The sequence below is a fragment of the Agelaius phoeniceus genome, chromosome Z, assembly GCF_051311805.1.
Source record: "Agelaius phoeniceus isolate bAgePho1 chromosome Z, bAgePho1.hap1, whole genome shotgun sequence".
In the NCBI taxonomy this organism is placed as follows: domain Eukaryota; kingdom Metazoa; phylum Chordata; class Aves; order Passeriformes; family Icteridae; genus Agelaius; species Agelaius phoeniceus.
Window position 1 is genome coordinate 61485744 of NC_135303.1, and position 21936 is coordinate 61507679.

A 21936-nucleotide genomic window follows, 5' to 3' on the forward strand; every position below is an offset into this window, starting at 1 on the left:
AAAACTTCTAGATAGCATTTCTTACAAAAAAAAAACCCCACCAAAAACCAACTCATACAAGTCCCCCACACAAGTGTGCTTTAGAACCATTAGATCTGTCTGAATCAGGGCTCTCTCTCTAAAACATGAGTGTACCCTGCAGTGACTGTGTAGGTTCTTTACCTCCTTAATTTTCACTTGGCAAGTAGCCCAAGCCTCTGCTTTAAATATCCCACTTGGTAGCACTAGTATGGCACCTGAAGAGTAATTAGTTGTAAGAAAGGGAATTTGAATCGTTTGCTGAGAAGGAAAAAAATGTGCATGCCTAATAAAGATTTTTTCCTTGAGTACCCGAAACACCCTTTATTTATTTTTGCTTAGAATGCACCACCCTTTAAATAGACCAGTGACCATTTTTTTTTTTAAACCTTCCAGAAAAACTGAGTGATAGAAAACCAGTTTGGTTTTAAAGCAATGCTTTTTTAATTTTAGTCAGTCTTTTCCATTACAGCGGCTCTTATCTTTACATAAATTTTGTTCCCCCCGTTTCTTTTCTTTTTTATTTTTAAACAGTTCCCTGATAACAGCATTTCCTATTTTATTTCTCACATTGCTCTTCAATAGACACCTAAGGAGTAGTCTTTTAGGAAGGCAAATCATGAAGATGTCTGAGAAATCAGAACATTTTCGCTAAATTACTGTCCATGAAACTTTATATTATGATACTGTTTGTAAGATAGGCAGATCTTCACTGGTTCCAATGATCTTGGAAACTCTTTTTAAACAATTCATTACACATACATAGTTATGCAAAATAAGTAACAGAAATGAAGTTTTCTCTCCTCTAGAAATTAGCAGTTCCCTAGTCCTAAGAAAGTGAAAAGTGCTGTTCCTGATACTGCTTCTGCCTTCTGTGCAAAGACAAAAACACAGTGAAGTTTGAGGGGGAGGGGATTTGATTTCTTTTTTAATGTCTGCCTCCTTCCAGCAAGTCCATCTGTTGTAGCACTATAATTCTGGAAGCAGGATGTGTGTGTGACCAACAGGAGACAATTACTGCATAAGTGTTTGTTGATTCAGCTCTATAAAGGGCAGGCCAATCACTACAGTATGAACAGAAAAGAATTCCAGCTGAGGAGCTGCATATAGATTAACACAAAATACATATATACATGAGAATGGGGAAAACCAGAAAGGAGTAATAGCATGGAAACGGATTAAGTAGAAATGAAGACTGAAGCAGAGAAGAAAGTTTGTGTCCTTAGGTTGTTAACTAAATACTTTATTAGTCCCTATTTCCATAAACTTTGTTTTTTGGCTTTTCGCCTTAACAGAGAAAGATGAGATTAGATACAGAATGGGTCTGAGTCCCCTTTGGAAGAAAACTCTAGTTGTCTTGGGGTGTATGGAGACAGTGCCTGTTCTTCACAGAGGAACAGGTACTAGTTCTGGACTAACCAGATTCTCAGGAAGGTTTGCAGATCACAGGCTAAAAGTGAAACTTACCTCAGTCATTTGAATACATGTAAAAAATCCGCATGAAGACCACTTTATTTTCAAAAGGATAAATAAATTGCATTGATACACTAGCCTTAATATTATCTGCACATAATAAGTGTTTCACACAAAGCACGGTAATATATAATATTTCATAATTTTGACTATAATTTAAAAAAATACAAAAAAATCAATGTTATCAAAATTTCACAGAACTGCACTAGAATTAACGTGAACATTGCAAGACACTATAATGAAAGTACTTTACTTCTATGGTCAGTTTATTAACTTGAAGTCTCTGATCAGCCAAATGTAGCTGACTTGTTAATTTTTCATCGGTTTGTTTAACATTTTTAATGGAAGTCACCATTGTCTTTTTTTTCCTCTGTACAACAGCTACCTACTTTCTGCAGCGGCTTAATTTTTTCCTGCAATAGAGTAACAGAGTAGCCTGGTTTCTGGACAGTGATATTTCTCCCTTTTGCTCTGCTCACTGGACATAAAATGGCATATTAGTAAATGGACAAAATCATCATAAGTAACATAATTTATGATTTTGTTTTGGCCCTTCAAAACACTCCAGAAATCTCAAAATATTTCTTAGTAAGTATACTGGTAAATTAACAACTGATCTAAAAAACATAAAACATATAAAACAGTCAACCTATAAACACTCCATGTTATGCTTTTCCTTAAGTGGCAACAATGCAAAATCAACAAGGACTTGGAAGTTACATGTGTCTTGAATTTCTGATTAAGATTATCAAAAATAGAGGCTTCAGTGTCTTGTTAACAGGCTGGGGTTTTTTAAGGTCTAAACCACAAAACACATTTGTTTCATTGGCTATGTTGGCTACAAGGGCCAAACATGAACAAAAGGTAATGAAAAACCTAATATCAGTCAGTGGATTCACTAGGTGAGACTTAGTAAAAACTTTAACTGTGTGAAAAGATGCTGTTTGACAGTCATTTTTTATATGAGAATTTCACCTTAAAAAAATGAGCTAAATGTCTAAAAACGCACAAATTCAAACAAGCAAATCTTGGACCAGACTGTCATTGGGCTTGTGTACTAATTTACTAGGTATTATATGCTCAGTGTATATTTAAACACTTTTGATCAGGAACACTGCAATCTTTCTCCAGTTTTTTAAGTTTTCAGATTTCAATTTCTAGGTCATATCATGCAACATATTCCTGGGAATATTCATATCTAAAATAGCTGTTAAGCAAATTTAAAAGAGCGAAGACCAACACATTCTCTACTAACTGCACTTAACAAACTGCTGACATTGCAGGATAACTTAGCCATGAATTCTAGATAAGTACAATCACCACACAATTTGAAAGACCAAGAACTGAGCTCTCAGCACATGACAAGCAAACAATCCACATCTGTAGCAAAAAGACTGAGATCTCCACTCTAAGCCACAGCTCTTATAAATGTTTGAGTTGTAAGAGAGTTACAGTAACTCTGCTGATACTGCAGAGGGCATTGTATATTCCTACCACGTGGAGAAAATATGACCAAGTCCTTGTATCATAAATGGTCTCATCACCAACCCTTTGCACAGCTCAAGACTTCAGAAATATCTTTAGCCTCTCTTTGTATGAGAATACCCACCAGCAGGGTCCTTAAATCCTTTGGATGGATTAAAGAATTCTGTTAAACTGGTGTTCCCAACTGCTAATGCTAATGCTATTTGTGCAATACTTTCTTTCACACTCATAAACCATGTTTTCAAATCCTTTTCCTGCAATGGGGGAGTTCTACTGAGGCATATTTAACTGCTTAGTGCTCTCCAGACACTTCCTGAGTCTGCTTCAGTTCCACCAGTCAGTTACAAATGTCTATCAGAATGTATCTATCTTCTCCACTAGGAACAGAGAGTAAATTAAATACAGGCCCTACAGAAATTGTAGTGGCTGTGCTATACTAACAATGAAGAGAGGACAGTGTCCTGGGTTCCCTGCCTTGTATGTCCTCACTCAGGAGTAGAAGGAGATTAAGTAGAGTAGCACATTTCTGTCAGATCTTCATATATAAGCATGTGCACCTACTCAAACTATGTATTGTTACCAATAGATTAATGGGTAAGAATTTTCCTTTTTTTCAGTTTATTTCACCAAAAGTATTGATGAAATAACACCATCAAGAATATGTAACAAGACCAGAGAGTCTGCATTTGGACTAAAATTTTGGAAACTAAGGAAACAATCTTTTTTCAAAATCTGTTATATCACCATTCAAAATACTGAATTTCAAACTAGTTATCTAAAAGCAGCAAGTTGTTCAGGGTTTCAGTACTCTGTTTCTTGAACTAAGAAATAATAATATCTGGTTATGTTTAAAATTCCATTAAATGATTTATTTGGACAAACATAGGAGGGAAAATCTATTAGGCACTGTTAAAAAGTCCAAGAATGAGTCATCTGTTACAGACTGTATAGAGCTTCTTAAGACCTGGGACACAACCAGCTGGCCCTCTTCTGTGAGAAAACAGCATATAGATGTTAGCAATGAGACAAGCAGTTCAAATCCCAGACAATCCATGTAAATAGGCTAAGAAGAGGCAAAAAGCAAACTTTTCTCAAGACAGAATCTTCTGGACACAGAGAGTGTCAAAAGCATCTTTCTAAGATGGAGAAACTCATCCAGTGCACAACAAACGAACTGAGAGACATTTAAGCTTGATTAGTCAGCACACCATTTGGCTAGAAGGGAGGGAGAGAGGGGTGTTGCTATCTCCCTGTTACGGGTTAGGTCAGCCTGCTCTGTATGGTGCTTCTGACTGAGAGAAAGTTCAATGGAATGTCTGTGGCATTTTTGCCTGGACTGTGAAACAGCACCACTAGCCTGTACAGCAACTTTACATTTTCAAATCATCTTTCACATTTCTGTACAAATAGTTTTATTGGTATATTTGGTCTGTATGGCCAGATTTTGGTAGTGGGGGAGCTAGAGGGGTGGCTTCTGCCAGAAGCTGCTAGAAGCTTCTTGCATGTCCAGCAGAGCCAATTCCTGGCAGCTCAAAGACAGACCTACCATGGGCCAATTAGAAATGATAGTATCTCTCTGATAACATAATTAAGAAGGAAAAAAGTCATTGCAGATATAATTGTGGCCAGAGAAAAGCAGAGAGAGAATAAGTGAGAGGAGCAACTCTGCAAACACAAGGTCAGTGCAGAAGGAGGGACAGGAGGTGAAATTCCCCTGCAGCCCATGGTGCAGACCTTGGTGAAGCAGCTGCAGCCCATGGAGGATCACAGGGATGCAGAGATCCACCTAAAGCCTGTGGAGGAGACCCACAGCTGAGCAGGGGGTGCCTGAGAGGAGGCTGGGACCCCGTGGGAGGCCTGTGCTGGAGCAGGCTCCTGGCAGGGACCTGCAGACCTGGGCAGAGAGGAGCCCACACCAGAGCAGATTTCCTGGGAGGAATTGTGATCCACTGGGGACCCAGGCTGGAGCAGCCTGTCCGTGAAGGACTGCACCCCGTAGAAGAGTGACCCACATTGCAGCAGTTTGTGGAGGACTTACCCATAGGATGGACTCACATTGGAGAAGTTCATGGAGAACTGTCTCCCGTGGGAGACACCCCACACTGGAGCAGGGGAAGGAGTCCCCTTCCTGAGCAGTGGGAGAAAGAGCATGTGATGAACTGACCATAACCCCATTCCCTGCCTCCATGCGCTGCTGGGGGGAAGGAGGTAGAGCTGGGAAAGAGGGAGGAGTGGAAATAAAGTGTTTTTAAGGTCTTCTTTTATTTCTCATTATCCTCCCCTGATTTTGTTAGTAAAAAATTTAATTTATATGTCTAATTCAAGTTTGTTTTACCCATGGCGGTATTTGATGACTGATCTCTTTCTATCCCTATCTGAGCCCACAAACCATTTTTTATATATTCTCTCCCCTGTCCAGCTATGGAGGTGGGTGAACAAGAGGCTTTGGTGGATGCCTGGCATCTAGACAGTGTGAATCCATGACAGCAGACTTACCGTTCAGAAAATATTCTAAAATGTAATGAATCCACCCACTGAATATTTGGAAACAGGTTTACACTTCTATATTGAGAGTCAAATTAATTAAAAGCGGACAGCAGTGCTAATATTAAACTCCAAAACTCCACCCATGAGAACAAAACAATATGTACCTTTTTATAATATTGCTCATTTTGGACTTCTAAATGAAGCACATTGCAGGGTTTTTTTTCTTCTTGTTAACTTCTGTCTGGCAGTGGATCAGTGTTTTGCACTGTCTTCCTAATCACTGTTTCCAACCTTTCAGAAGTTGGTATTTCAGAATCACTAAAGCAGCATATGTAGGAAAACAAAATACAAACAAAACCAAAAAATCAACCAAATAAAAAAAAACCCAAACAGCAACAACAACAAAAACCAAAACAAAAACAACCCCCCCTTCTAAAAATACCAAAACCAAAATCAATCTAAATATTAAACACTCCAGAGTTAATGCATAAGCACAAAGAAATAAACTTTACAAATACAATAAAGCAAAAATCTATATCTGAAATTATTTTATCAAGTTCTACTCTGTCAATGTAATCTCACTTTACAATGCAGAGGCCTGAGACTTCAGCTGCTTCTTAAGAGCTAACTTTTGTGACAATTCACAGAAGTGAAATAAATGAAAAAATGCTTGATTGTACTTCTAGAATGTGAATGGCTCATAAACTACTAAATTTCTACTTTCCTTCATTTTCATATTTTATAATATAACAAGTAAATGCACAATCCTTAACAACATTTTGTTTCACTTGAACTTTATAGTGTTGACTGAGACAAACTCAGAAATCACACTTCAGTGAAAGCTCTATTCAGTACCCCTTTAGAATGCTCCTAAATTCTGTAAACTTGTTAATCCTTTCACTGAGATTCCTGCAATGCAGAGAACTGGACCTGAAACTTTAAATCTTCTTATAATTTTTCCTTAGAATTACACTCAATGTGCTCGTAATTTCCAGTTTCTCACTGCCTTACCCCATATTATCATTTGCTTTCTTATATTCAGGGAAGTCTACTTTGAAGTCTTGGATATATCCTCTTCTATAACATCAGGTGCTATATATCATCATTTGTGTGAGCGGATTTGTGAAGGAATCCCTAAACAGAAGGCTAGTTTGATTTGTTACTTTTTAAACCAAGGTATTTAAAACAGCATAACTGAGTTCAAATTAAGTTACATCATCATAAAAAATCCATGGTTTAGAGATGCAGTTTACTTAACCAGAGAAAAGGCCTCAAACTGATGAGAAGAGTTAACACATAAACATATTTATACTTTTTAAAACCTGTCCTGATACATTGGTATGTCTCACTGATTGATGAGAACAAAATCAATCCGTTGGTTTAAAAGGGCTGTTGTACAGCCACAGAGACATTTCTAACTACATACACATTTCCCTCACCTGCTTTAAGGAATGTTCTACTTAGAAATTTGAATGCTTGCATCTAAAACCTCAGAGCCAGCTACTAGAAATAAAGAATGGTATTAATAAGCAGAAGAGGAAACTCAATTAAGATACTTCCCTAAGTTGTTGAAACTTCAACACCTTGAAACTTCAACAATATTCACTGTGCTACGACAAGAATTCTCTAACCCAACATTTGTATAATTATTAAAAGCAGTATTTACGGCTAGCCACAAGGGAAGCCATGTAAATACTTTTCATTTCAAACTATAAGTGGAATGACAATGTGTTTGCTCAATGTTTTTCTTAAAGAGAACAACATAGCAAATTAAATACTCACTAATTACAACATGTATACATGTTTCCATATGTGCAAACATGTATGTTTCTTATTAAAATCAGATCTGCAATATTTTATTATACATAAAAAACCCCCAAGATTTACATTTATGACAACAACTGACTAATTACATGGTTCTTAATTTGTTTTCTCCCTCTAGATACTGTGTTCAGGACCCCCCTATTTTGCATGGGGAGAAGTAGTAGAAAGGCTTCATTTGCCACTATTGATTTGCTCATTATGATGCACAGAGCCAGTATAAAGCCTATGAAGACAAATCTATTTTCTTTACTCTTTTCCCATATTTCCTGTATCTTGGAATATATAGGACATACAGGCTTGAGAAATTTCTTTGCTTGTTTCTTAGAACAATGTCCTGAAAGACAAGGTGTGATAACCATTTACCTAGTGGCTAACTGCTGCCTCCTCAAGTATATGGGGACATAATAAGGAGAAGCAAAAATTCTCATTGTTTATATGACGTTTGCCAGTGGAATTTTCTGAGAGTCTTTTGATTCATGACTGGGATTGTATGTGGTAACCATCACCTTTAAAGATTTTTAACCATCATTCAATTAAAGTTAGTACAATGACTGCATAAAACATACAGGAAATAATTAGTGTGGATGGTTCTTAATTTAAAGGATGTTAAACAGCTTGTAGACATCTGCTAGCAAGCTGAAATGGGTCATTCAAAATTTATCTAACTAAATTAAGGGGAAAAAATGTTTCTCCTCCCGGGTCGGCATGTCACAAGATAACTAAACCGACTTACCAGGCTTGCCTGGGAATCCTTAGCTGTCAGTGGTGAATATGCAAAAGGCCAGCAAATTAAATCAACCTGCCAAACTGTCAATTTCAAGCCTCATGACTGCATGAAAATAGCATCACTGGAAGAAATCAAGCATTGCCTTCTTTTGGGTTTCCTGGCACCTATTCAAATACTCATGCAGTTGTGGCTAATTTCGCATGCAAATTTCAGTCAATAAGCTCCGAACAAGACCTCCCAAGATATTTCAAAGGATCTGACAGTATTTTTTTTGAATACCAAATCAACAGTAGTTGAAATTCAATCTCCATTTGCTAGTGCTTTACATATGCACAGTGTCCCCTCTACAGGGCTAAGTTAATGAGAGCCGTACCTGCTTTCACTCACATCCTCCCAGCCGTCCTTACTGAAGTTCTCAAACACATTACTCATAACCTTGATGGACTGTTTGAGAAAAGCTCCATGATGTCCCAAAGAGCTCTTTTTCTTGGCTGGTTTTAATTTAACCTTGGTGCCTGTTATCTTGCAATTACATTACCCAGAGATTGCCACTGCTTTGGCTTTATCCAGCAAACACTTCTGCTCCTGCACTTGACTCAGCAAATCTTCACTTTCATTTCTCAACCTGTTAGCTTCTGTCACTTGCTTCTTCAAAGAGGCAGCTTCTTTTTCCTTCTCATCAATCACAAATTGAAGTTCTGCTTTTTCTTTTTTTACCTCACAAATCCTCTTCAGTAGTGTTTCCAGCACTCTTTTTCTTGTGTCTGCATCTTCCTTTTGTACTTTTAAAGATTCTTTCAAATACACTTTCTCATTCAGTAAGTCTTTATTTACTTCTGTTTCTTTAATTCCCCTTCAATAGCTTTGAATCTTTTTTCTAGTTGTTGTACCTAAAAAAGGCAATTTTAGCATTTACAATATTTCAGCCTGTCTTGAAAAACTCCAAACTATGTTTTCAGATATATTTATTATATGACAATAATGTCACATGAAGAGCAAGGACAAAAGCTATCTGTAGTCCTTAATTTTAAAATAACTTTACGTAGTGCAGATTAAAACATTTTAGCTGCAATAATACAGCTGTTGAACAAAGGGCAGATGGTAAAAGAACTTAAAATTCCAGGCAAAATGACACAGAAGTTTAAGTATACCATGTTAATGAATCTTCCTTATGCATCTTGAGCTCATTACTGATTTTGTTATACATACTAATTGAATTTTAAAAAACATTTTCAGAAAGATTACTACTCTGAAATGTAGACAATTTTGCACTATCTATCTGAAGCAACAAGTTCTTTCAAGTGTCATAAATACAGAAATAAAATATTAATTGGATCTTTCAAAAAACCCCGAACAAATCCTAACAAGAGATATCAGAAACTCAGCACCTAAAAATACGGAAGCTAGTGTGTGTTTTCTATTCACAGAGAGAAAAAAATCTGTCCTGTTTAAATAAAGAGACTAATTTGCCAAGTTCCTCACAAAAATTTTGTGGAAAACATCATTATACCTATGTTTTGCTTCTGAAGTCCTTTGAGGTTTTTGGATATTGAAGTCCATTAAAAACAATCTGACTCTCTGTGATGCTCCTGAATATCCACATAAAGGACAATTCCAGAAATAGGGGGCGATTTTAATTTTAGCAGATACTAATGTGATTATTTAGTCTATGAGACATCCCCAGAAACCTGAAAAGGGCATCAGAGCAAGTTTTCTGCTCAGTAATGACTTACTCCAATACTTGGAGAAATATTTTTGGATGGTTTTGTACAAGCTCAATCCCCACTCTTTCACTAAGGAATATGTCAGGGGTTCTAGGTTTCTCTGTACATTGTTAGGAAAGGCTGTTTTTCCAGGAGCTATATGAGCGTGTGCATGGGTAACTTGAACTCCCAATCTTGTAAAATACTGGCCAGTTCCCACACTTCGTAGCAATACAAAATGTCAAAACTATCTTTGACACTGAAAATATTGAAACCATATTATTTCTGTAAGTTTTTACTTTTCGGTTTTTACAACAACATACTGCCCACACTTAAATTATTTTAAAATTTATTAAATGTTGTACAAAGTGGGTACTACAGATATGATTCAGCTAAATGACAGCTCTTGATGTACAGGGCAAATTAGAACAAGAGCTGCTCAAACTTCATACGTATTTGTGAATTGGATACTGAACTCATGAGTTTGATAGGAAATCTTTAATATGAAGAGACAACACATTATGGCTACATAAAGTTAATGGGTGAAAGTAGAAATAAAAGGGATTTTTTTTCAAATGCTTTAGTGAAACAAAGGGTTATAAGTAAAATCATTGTTTGCACATTCCACCCCTATGTCAATGTGTTAGACCAATACCTTTCTTCAATCATCTTCCTAAACTGAGATTCTGATACTGTTTTCTCAGTTCTTTAAAGGAACCTTTTGCACTCAGTAGCATTTAAAGTCATGTATGACAACTGGAATGAAATAAACAATAAATAGCTTCGACACCTATCCCTAAGGTAACATCATAACTCTGTATATCCATAGAGATAAAAATTATGTAGTACCTGGCAAACAAAATTATAGTTCTGAAATATAGATGATAAGCAAGCATAAACTGTGACATTTCAGATGGTAGCATTCATATTATTTCAATTACTCACTCTACCTTAAGATAAATGAATGTGAGCACTTCCTATTCTGTGTGTTATTATTTTAACATGATGTTTGTCATTCAGTAATAACGAGATGACAGCCTTCATTGCCTGACCATATGGCAAGTGTTACAAGTATATGCAATCACATCATCTGCTGTAAATTACCATACTTCCTACAAGTTAATTCACAGATAAAAAATAAATAGACATACCTGAACTGACATTCAATGTTATAGATTTGTGTTTATTCAATTTAAGCATGCTTTTAAAGATTTATAAGTAACTAAACAAATAGTTTTGTGAAATGACAAACAAAAGGCATGATACTGTTTGAAGGATGCTTTTTCTTTGCAAGCAAACAAAACATATGGTAAAATACAAGTGAGCCCTCTTAAGTGAACACCTGTTAACATACTAAATTACTTGTGTATATTACAAATATCAATACAAATACCAACTAGTTAAGAACATCCCATCACTGTATGAGGCAAAACCTGTAGAATGTTAAGCAATAAAGATAAAATACTTACCATTATTTGTTAAGCTAGAAAACACTACATACATATAGTACTATCCTGTAAAAAGTGATAGACCCACACACGTAGAAAATATTTGCACATTGTGCTAAAATTTAAATACAACAAACAGTGAATTTATCATTATTATGCATCAATTCCATTCTGTAGAGGACTTCTATGGAGATTAACACCTGATATCATCTAAAGTTAAATAGCCAGCAAAGGTATTAAGGTTCCCAAAGTTAAGGGGTAAAATTATACTTACAACTTAGATAATCTGTTAGCTTTTAGCATAACACCCCTAAGCACTCTTTTAATTTTTTCTGACACTACCCATGTTTATCTTACATAACATTCACAGCTACTTCCCTAGAATTAATTTCTGAGCAAAATTCCGTAAAGCCACATTTTTAAATTTTGAAGGAAAATGATGGCTTAAATTCATGAGTACTGACATTTACATATAAATATATATATATATATATATATGATTCTTATATTAAAATTCAGATCTGTTTGTTGGGGTTGGTATCTTACCTTCTGTAGCATCTCATGAGAAACTTCTCCTATTTATCTCTTTGGAGTATTACCCTTGACCCCATTATCAGAAAATAAATAACACATCTCTATAATATAATAAATAAAATACATTATGACACCTAGTATTTCACTAAAATAATCATAGACATTTTAAGGAAATGCATTCTTTACTTCTGTAATTATTTATAATGTGGTCTATTTTCTTGACAAGCTTTTTGGTCAGTTTCTAAAGTGACCTCTCTTCAAAGTCTTCTGTCACATAATTATTAATCTCTGTAGCATCACAGTATGTTTTTTTCAGAGTACAAGCTTTTCAAAGGTACAATAGATCTGCGGGTTAAAGACACTGTACTTTCATTCCAATTTTTATTCTTTTACAGACTATTCCCTCTATGCCTTAAAAGCAGAATTCATTGCCGTTTTATCTACACAGTCACTATCAGTTTTGTTCTCTAGGTCTTGTCCCCTGCTAGGAGGATCAGAGTGATTGGTGAACAAAGCAAACAGTAACTGAATTAGGATGGATGAAAAGTTTAAACCCTGGTTTTTGTTAAGTTAAAGATCATGTACTTCACTAGATAAATCACACAAATCATTCAACCGAAATACTGTGAAATCATAACAATTAGAAATTGATACAGCTAATAACAGCAGAAACAAATCTAAGCATCACAGCTATAACACTTTAGATATAAAAATCCCAAGTTAAAAATCATACTTATTAATAAAAAAAATGTTTAGAAGTACCAATACATATGGTCATTCAGAAATCAAGAGTTTAGCATTCACAAATTGCCCACTGCTCATAGAAACAAGCAATTACACACATTAGAAGGATTTCATCTTAGAATATGAAATATTACATTACAGAACAAATCCCAATACTCTAAAAGCACCACAATATTTGTATTTCTTTTTTGGTCCTTCTTTCCCCCAAATGAACTTAAAGAATTAATCTTAAGGGATAAATATCTGTGCTACATGGTGGAGGTCTGCTTTAGAAGCAACATTTTAAACTACAAGCAGACACTGCAGGTCACTTAAAAACTTTTGATTTATAAACAAAGCAAATGTAGAAGAAAACAGTGTTACTCTCTGTAGATTCACAATCCTCTTGATATAAACAGTGACTAACAAGTTTGTTAGAGTGAATTAGACCTTTCTTTTGTCTTTGGAACATGTCATGGCCAATTAATACTTCTGTATTCATGAAATAAATGGAACACTATTCTAAAGATAATAAAAGCTGAAAAAGGTAAAACCATGCATCTGGGGAATATGTACCTTTACCTTGATATTAATATGTTAGTTCCCATGTTACTTCAGACTACAGTCCCCCAGCACAGTGGTACTGCATACATTTAGAACATTCTTTAAGTAACACACAAAGATAATACAAACATGCTTTTCATCTTTTTCTAAATATTCACTCATTTGAATGCCTGTTGTAGCTTTTATATCAGCATTTACTGTACTCCACTGAAAAGAAAAATTATTTCCCATAGCCAAAGAAACTGATCAAAGCACACAAGGTGTTATGTTTATTATGTGGATGTATTAAAATGCAATTTAAAACTCTATAAATAGACATACTATATGCAGATAGTAAAGAATACCACTGCAAAAGGGATAGAAAAGACTATACATGTTCAGTATTATCAAAGGAGACAAAAGCAACATAAACTGAAGCGTAGCCAAAGGTCACTGAAACCTAACCCTTTCTGTTGAGCAGAAAATATATGGCCCATTCAAGCCCCTTTTACCCTCCCCCCTTCTAATTGTTATGCAATTGTTCATAGGAATTGGTTAGCAAGGCAGTGAAACAGCATCACCTGTAACTGTCCATCTAGGATAGCAGAAAGATACATCATATCAGTCTACTCAGCAAGACATGCTCTACCTGTCATACTTCTACATAAAAAAATAACATCTTCTCCCTCAAGGAATAGACCCACAAGTCATAAAGCCAACTATCTTCAGTTATCAAATTACCATGGTCTTACATAAGCACAGTTACATCCCACTGAGAAAACACAGTTAACTGTCAGCCTTAGAACGTAAAACTTAATTTCTAATTAATAGTCATCAAATCTGATGATGAGTTAGTTCAACACCGCTGCCAAAATGGTACTTGAACTGTGAAACTATAGTACACTATAATATTTGCAGAAAGTCTGCTTACACAAAGAGAAAAACATCCCTTAAAAAAAAAAAAAGACACAATAGAGCACTGTCATAGTCATTTACAAAGAAACCTATACAAACCATCAAAGGAATGACATTTTTGTCTGCAGTACACACCAGGTGAAGGATTTCCCTAACAAAAAAAGGCTCCATGGTGCACAAAGCCACTGTGTTACTGACTCCAGTGGTAGGCACCCATGCTCCTGGGTAGAAAGAAACTTCTGGTGGGAAACACCAGGGTGAAGACCAGAAGGGAATGCCATTCCCATTCATATATACTGAGGACACAGTATATTCAGGAGTCTCAGAATGAAAGAGGTCTTCAAACTGCCTCCTTGGAGAAACAGCAGGCCAACAGTTTACTGCTTCTAAAGAAGGCATTTGCTGTTTTTCTGAATAGGATTTGATGGATCCACTCTCCTGCTTCTGGAGGAAATGGCATAACTACCTGCCAACACATTCTTTACATTCATAAACAAATAAGGGCACAAATAGCAAAAACATTGATTTTGGATTTGATGACTACCAGTAATAATTGGGCAACAGAATAAGAATGGAAAGAAATTGGGAATGGCAGGAACATTTCCTTTTCCCTTGACCCACTTCATCTTTGACCAACAGGATTTGAAAAGTTGTATGGTAGAACAACAAAACCATCCTTTACTTCTTCCTGACAAACACAAGTGAAACACAACAAAGACAATTTTAATACAGGAAGACTCAGTCTCTTTTTACAGATTTTATCCCTTGATTTTAGAATGCCTGATGAAAACAGATATCTGCTAAGGTGAAAGTGAATTCCAACATCATTCATAAACTGAGGAAATTGACATCAGGTTTCCTTTTATAAAATAAAACATACTGAAATTATGAATGACATGTATTTAGACCATATCAAGTCTGGATTCCCAGCAAATTACTGATAACAGACATGAGGTTGTATTTTTATTTAGGAAGAAGGCATTTAACCTCCTTTTTAAGGCAGAGGGTATATGCACTTTCTGAGAACATGAGTAAGGATTTTTAACATTACATTCATTTATGCTCAAAGATGGACATCCAGCTTCAGTCATTATGGTGCAACCTTCTAGAGAATCTCAAACAATACATGTGTCATGACTGCAACTCCCTTTGATTTTCAAGGGGAACAATAAGGAAATTACTTTTAGACACCTTGTGAGCAACTATTTTCTTACACTTCAATTGGTAAAAATTTGGAAACAGAATCATCTCGGTCTCCTGTGCTAACAGGAAAGTTTTGTTAATATATATCTTTGGACTTGAATCTTATTAGACATTTCCTTTTCATTTAAATGATAACCAGAACAACACAGACTGGAAAAGGTAGATAAAATTTGCCTAGAACACTTCACTAGTAATTTAAACATTTTTCTCAGTCCCCAGAAAATAATAGCTAATCATTGTACTAATTACAAAATCAGAAGTGTGCATCCACCCACAAATTTTTAAAAGAGCATATGTTTACCTGAAAAGAAAATGAAACAAAAAAGGAAGAAAATACTAATTGTTAAAGGACTAAACATGTCAAGAACTGGCAGTTCTGACTGTTTTTTGGAAAATTCCAGATATTGCTCAGCAGGCCCCTAACTCCTTCTCACCACTGGTTATCTTTCCCCTTCTCTTTCTGCAAAGACTGAATTGGAAAAAACCAAAAAAGTGCTTCTTAAAGTCAGTATTTAAACATTCAGTTCTGTGGCTATGAACACAAAACATAAGAAATAGTAAAAAAGGAAAAGGTAACTTTCCGTTTTCAGCAGCTTGATACTCCCACCTAATTTTAAAGACAGAATTTTAAAGTTAGGAAAAAAATCTATATTTTTTCATTCAAGTAGTCAACATTATCACAAAAAATAGAAAACAGCCACCAGGAGAAAACTGCAAGAATGGTAAGGCTTTATTACTAAGAATGTGTAGAATACTTCTCCAAGTCTCCTACTTACTTCCTGTGCACAATACTGTGCATAAAGAATTCACCACAGATGGAATATCCAGATGGACGGTAATTATGCACTCTTGAATATTTCTCCCAGAATATTCAGGAACAGCTCATAATACACAGAATCAGAGGAGTGATGGAGAGGCAGTGGCAATATATTACCTATCTGACTGACAAAGACTCATCTTCACAGAACCATCAACTACTGTAAAGATTATAAAGATAGAAAAGATACTCATGATCAACTCTTACAATTTCACCATTTTAATTTACTTTCAAATTCAGATACTTTGTGAGACTAGAATTAAAAGAGATGTCTGAATAAGCATGAAATTACTGTATCAGTATATTTCATAAATAGCCAGAATATACATATTAGTTGCAAATGTATTAATGTGTATTTATTCATATAAATTGTCAGATTTAATAGATGTGTAGACAAATAATGAGCAAACATACTGTCACATGTATGGCCATATGATTACAAAATACACATTCATGAAAAAGAAATCAATCTTTGGAGGGAAAATAACCATATATAAATAATTAGTATTCTGACAGACTACTGTACTGGGTTTGAGTGGCCAGGTTTTGGTAGTAGGAGGACCTATAGGGGTGGCTTCTGTGAGAAGCTGCGAGAAGCTTCTTCCATGTCCAGCAGAGCCAATCCCTGGCAGCTTCAAGATGGACCCACCGCTGACCAAGGCTGGGCCAATCAGAGTTGCAAGTAACATGGTAATATAATTAAGGAAAAAAGTGATTGTAGATGTAACTGTGGCCAGAGAAGAGCAGAGAGAGAATATGTGAGAGAAGCAATTCTGCAGACACGGGAGATACCCCACACTGGAGCAGGGGAAGGAGTCCCCTTCCTGAGCTGTGGGAGAAACAATATGTGATGAACTGACCATAACCCCATTCCCTGCGCTGCTGGGGGGAAGGAGGTAGAGCTGAGAAAGAAGGAGGGATGAGAAGAAGGTGGTTTTAATATTCGTTTTTACTCTTCCTTTATATTTTTAGTAATAAATTCGATTAATATCCTGAAGCTGAGTCTGTTTTGTCCATGACAGTATCTCAGCCCATGAACCCTTCATTATATTTTCTCTCCCCTGTCCAGCTGTAGAGGAAAGTGATAGAGAGGCTTTGGTACCTGCCGGGCATCCAGCCAGGCTCAACCCACTCAAACTACATACAAAGGTATAAAATACTATACCCTTCCTTTTTTGCTGTAAGTATAGTTCCTGTATTGTGAACTTACAGAATGGTGTATGTTCGTCTGATCCAATTCTTTCTTAAGATTCAGTCTACAAAAGAGGAAAAAATAGGTACAATCACACAGATGCCACTAAAATAATTACAGAAATTAATCCAAACCCACACCAATATATTACTGGGAATAAAGTTGTCAACACCCAGGAATTAGTTCTAATTTGACAACACTTAGCATTACTTCTAACGTAAGGAGTCCTTCATACAACAGTTTTTTAAAATGTGTAAATCATATGAATGTCCAAAATTCAAACACAACTCTGATTGTAACATACAGTAAGAAGTTTCAGCCCATCCTTTTTAGGCAAGAAAATATTTGAGATTAAAAGAAGACCAGTAGGAGGTAAAATCCTTTTAAGAGGTAGATAAGTACTCTGTCTCAGGGGAAACTGCCAGCCAAACTCATGAAGATATGTCTTACGATCTAGCAACTATTCAAGAAACTTATTAACAAAATCATTCCTCCCATTTTCCGGCCCTGATGGACTACCATATTACTACCACAGTTTATTCTGTAATATCAACCAGCTAAGCTCTGCACAATAAATTGAATTACTCTTTTTTCAATTTAATAAAATTACATATAAATAAAGTTGCCAGGATACCAATACTAAAGTTTCAAAGTCAAATTGGGAAATGCTAGAAAGAAAGACATTATTTAAATTGTTTATTTATACTTGTGTTTTCTGACACATTCTCTATCTATACAGTTGTTTAATATTTAAGCAATAAAACCCCCACTTGTTTCAGCCAAAGATCATACAATACACAGAACAGAGTAGAGTCATTTAATAGGCAGCTTCTGCTTAAAATATAAATGCATTTCATGCACAAATATACATTATTCTAGTTCTGTTGTGAAAGTTTGACTGCTAGTGTTCTCACTTATTTCAATTGTACTCCAAACAGCAGCACCTACTTCACAGAAAATTTATGCTTTTCCCTACTGTGCCATCTGAAATAAGGCACAAAAAGAATCTGGCCAAAATATTTGCCAACTTAAGGAAAGGACTTAAAAAAGAAGTCATTTGGTATATACAATGCATTAAAGCACATTGCAAGTCAAGTGCACCTCTGACTCAGGTGTAAAACATAAATTACAGAGAAAATTATAAACGTGAAAAGTTAAAGTAACTTCCTTTGCATGACACATAAGAAATCCAGCTATTTTTAGGATCACTTATCTGCCTTCACAGGTTGATTTTCTTTGCTGTTCTTCCATCTTCCAAAACTCAGTCAACATCAGTTTCTATTACACAGACTTCAGTGGCTTTTGTCTCCACACTGTCTTAAGTCTTCACAGCATGTTGGCTTTTTGCATTGAATGGCAAAATATTTCACTGAAAAAACATTGCTTATGTAATTAAAGACTGAAATCAACATGACATGGTTCCTACCTGAATCTTTATCTTCTGAAACAGTTAGTTTTCAACTTTAAAATCATTATTTGAATGAACGCATTTATGAACAAATATACTGCCTCTCTAGACACTAATTGACAAGCATGCAATATAGTGACTGGACAATATTTTTAAGAGTGAACTTCTACACGTATCTTTTGCTTTCGGTTGATGAAAGACATGCAGATGTAAACTAATTATATTAAATAAGTTAAGGGGAAGTTCATAGTCAGAATACCTGAAGTGCCTCCAAATAAATTCATTTATCTATGAAATAATCTCCAACTGAAATTATGATTTATCTAAGATGGAAAAAATTTAGTCAAGTCCAAACCAAAAATTTCTATGTACAATACAAGATTCAACTCACCCAAGTCAATGGCTAGGTGAATGTTATAAATGCCCGCATGGGTTAGCCAGTGCCAAGTCCAACCATCAGCAGTACTATGCCTCCCACAGAGGCAAAAGCAGATGCTATTCAAGAAAGACTAGCCTAACAGTTTGTGCAGTGTGATTCCAATTTTTTATCCTGGAAGTGGCACACAAGCACTACTCTTTATTTCTTCTGCTTTCCCAGTTGCTAAAAGGACCTTTCCTCCAATCACAGAGCAAAAAAAAATTTCTTTATTACGTTTGTGGTGGTTTGAGAGGAAATGTGTTTTTTTGGGATGCTGTGTTTTTGGCTAATGGATATTCAGGCTTTAATATTGGCATTTAACCTGGCCATTAGGACATGGACACGCCTCTGAGAACACGGGGTTAAAAGCAGAGCTCTCCCCTGGGAGGGTCCTTTTGGGTTTCCGGCAGGAAAGAGTTGGGGTCTCTCCCCTGGCCCAGCTGCTGGCTGGGCAGAGGAAGGGGAAAGCCATGTGGCCGGGAGAGGTAGGCCTGAGCCTGGGGGTGGAAGGGTGGAAGACAGAGAGAGAGAGAGAGAGAGAGAGAGAGAGAGAGAGAGAGAGAGGGAGCCGCTGCCTGGGACTGTAACCTTGAGACTGGATAAACATGGGCCTGTGCCGGCAGCACGGCTGGGACGGAGAAGAAGGGGGGGTTCAGCCGGCCGCTTGTAGGAGCTTTTAACCCCTTTTTGGAAAATGAGAACTTTACAGATCATTGACCTTTCCTAGAAGATAGAGTGGAAGATGAGGAAGGAATGTGCAAGTGTGAGAGAGGTCTGGGCGAGTGAGAAATAGTGGAAGAATAGAGAAGAATCCTAGTGGGAAGAGATGATGGAGTGGCTTTTGCTGGACTCTTTTTGTATAGCCATGGACAGACCCAAGTTCCTTGTGACACAGAGACTGCATTCTAGGGGGAGGCAATGGCCTCAGAACCAAGAGGGTTCAGTGTTGGTGCCCCTCGGCCCCAGGGGGTGAAAAAATATGGAGGGGACAGGTGTCCCAAAGGAGAGATTGTGGGGACAGGTGTCCCAAAGGAGAGACTGTGCCTTTTTTGGATCGGGACAGAGCATCCTTAAAAAGACAACCCTAGAAGCAGCTCTGGTCCGTGTTCAGTGGTGAGAGCACTGGACATGAAAGGAAGAGGTCACGACGGCAGATGCACTCCGGGTGGTGCCACGAGTGACATAGAAACACACGAGGCTTCAGCTGTGTTTCCAGGGGAAGCCCATGGTACAAGAAGGACTCCTCTCCTCTTGATGAACTGAGGATTGATTGTCTAAAAGAGAGTTGGTGATTTGAGGAATAGATGTATTGTGTTGGAAATTTGGTGGGGGGGAGGAGGAAATGTATTTATGAGGTTTTCATTTTCCCTGTGTGTGTGTGTTCCTTTTTATTTGTAGTTGTAGTGTAGCTAATAAAGTTTTGTTTTTCTCCCCTAAGTAGGAGCCTGCTTTGCTTATTCCTGGTCATATCTCACAGCAGCTACCAGGGAGAGGGTATCTTCATGGGGGCACTGGCATTGTGCCAGTGTCAAACCATGACAACATTTCATGTGGAGAACTGTTAAAGGCAATTGAAAAAACACTCATCAGATTACTGTTACCACACAGTTTTGTCACCCTTCTGCAATTCCAGCAGGTTAATGAAGCAGGATTTTCCTTTACAGAAGCCACATTAATGCTTCCCCAATAAAACTGTGTTGATTTGTGCTTAGTGGTAGTCCTCTCTATGGTGCTCTTTTCTGGTTATTTGGTTTTGTTTTTTTTTTTTACTTTCTCCCTTTCACCCTCTTTTTCCTAAAGACTGACTACCATCTTCCAAGTACGGAAGCAGCCATGTTACTGCAGCTCCCTCTGGAGCCCATTCTGTAGTTGGGAGTTATAGTGGCAACCTGCCAGTGCATTGGCTGTTAACTGTTGGGTTAGAGTCATTTCATACTTAAGTTTCTTCACACATCTGTGAGTGAAGAATATTAACTTCAATATATTTACAAGCAACTACTCTACTTGACCTCATAATTACTTCAAATAGGTCTAATGCCTATCTGCTGCAAAGCATACACAAGTTGTGGGCATCTTCATCTTCCATTTAGCATGGAAACATACAATCACAGCATGGTTTGGATTGAAAGACATCTTAATGATCATCGAATATGAAATATTGACCAAGGGAAAGACTGTTCTTTTAGGCTTTGTAAACCCAGTGTATCATTTTACACTGTTATCATTAAGCAAACCTATTAACTTCCTTATTGTCTTCTTTTTCACTCTATTTAAGCAAAATTTTACTGTAATAGCTTAAGCTTTGAAAACCACTCTTCAAGAGCCTTTTTAGGCTTCTCAACTTCCCACCTGCATTTCTCCTGTCTCTGTTTACTGGTCCTACCTGTTTCTCAGCAATGCAAGCTTAAGTTTTAAATGCTGACCTTTTCCATGTAAATGCCATAAAAACTTTCACAGTCTCTAGAGAGAACTTAGGACTCTTTGGGGACAGGGGGTGGTTTGGAACTATTTTATTTTAACTTTTTTTCAAATTGTAGCACATATTTCAGTTGGGTGTCAGCTACAGTATTTTCTTAACAGTATCCAACAAGTGTTTCTTTTCTGCTTGCTCTAGTGTTCAGTTGAAGATTTTTTTGACTAGTTGCTTCATTTTCATTTTATTGGTTTCCTTTCTGGAAAGTGAGTATCCCTAGGACAATTGATTTGTTCCACTCTCTTCTCATATTATTTAAATTAAAACAAACAAACAAAAAAGTTACATAAACCCAATAAAGGCCTTCCTTCTTTCCCTACCAAAGTCACAAAGCAAATCATCCTGGAAATAATGTCCAGCCACCTAATAGAGAAGGTGACTGAAAGCAATTGGCACACATTTACTGTGGAAAAATCTTGCTTTACCAACCTCACTACAACTGTAAGTGATGACTGGCTGTAAGAATAAAGGGAGAGCAGGTGTACACCTTGAATTTGGCAAGGTATTTGAGATGGTCTCTCATCTCTTTATCGCCAAAGGTTTGA

The 21936-nt window shown here is 36.6% G+C and overlaps 1 protein-coding gene across 1 annotated transcript in view; it reads right to left on the minus strand.

The window, feature by feature from the left end:
- Positions 1 to 21936, minus strand: part of CNTLN (centlein) — a 180616-nt gene that overhangs the window by 52953 nt on the left and 105727 nt on the right. Inside the window, 8 exon segments of the mRNA XM_077172188.1 lie at positions 1745 to 1876; positions 1878 to 1969; positions 3101 to 3230; positions 5628 to 5781; positions 8388 to 8847; positions 8850 to 8904; positions 11712 to 11800; positions 17107 to 17156. Of these exon segments, the coding sequence (XP_077028303.1) occupies positions 1745 to 1876; positions 1878 to 1969; positions 3101 to 3230; positions 5628 to 5781; positions 8388 to 8847; positions 8850 to 8904; positions 11712 to 11800; positions 17107 to 17156 (1162 nt within the window).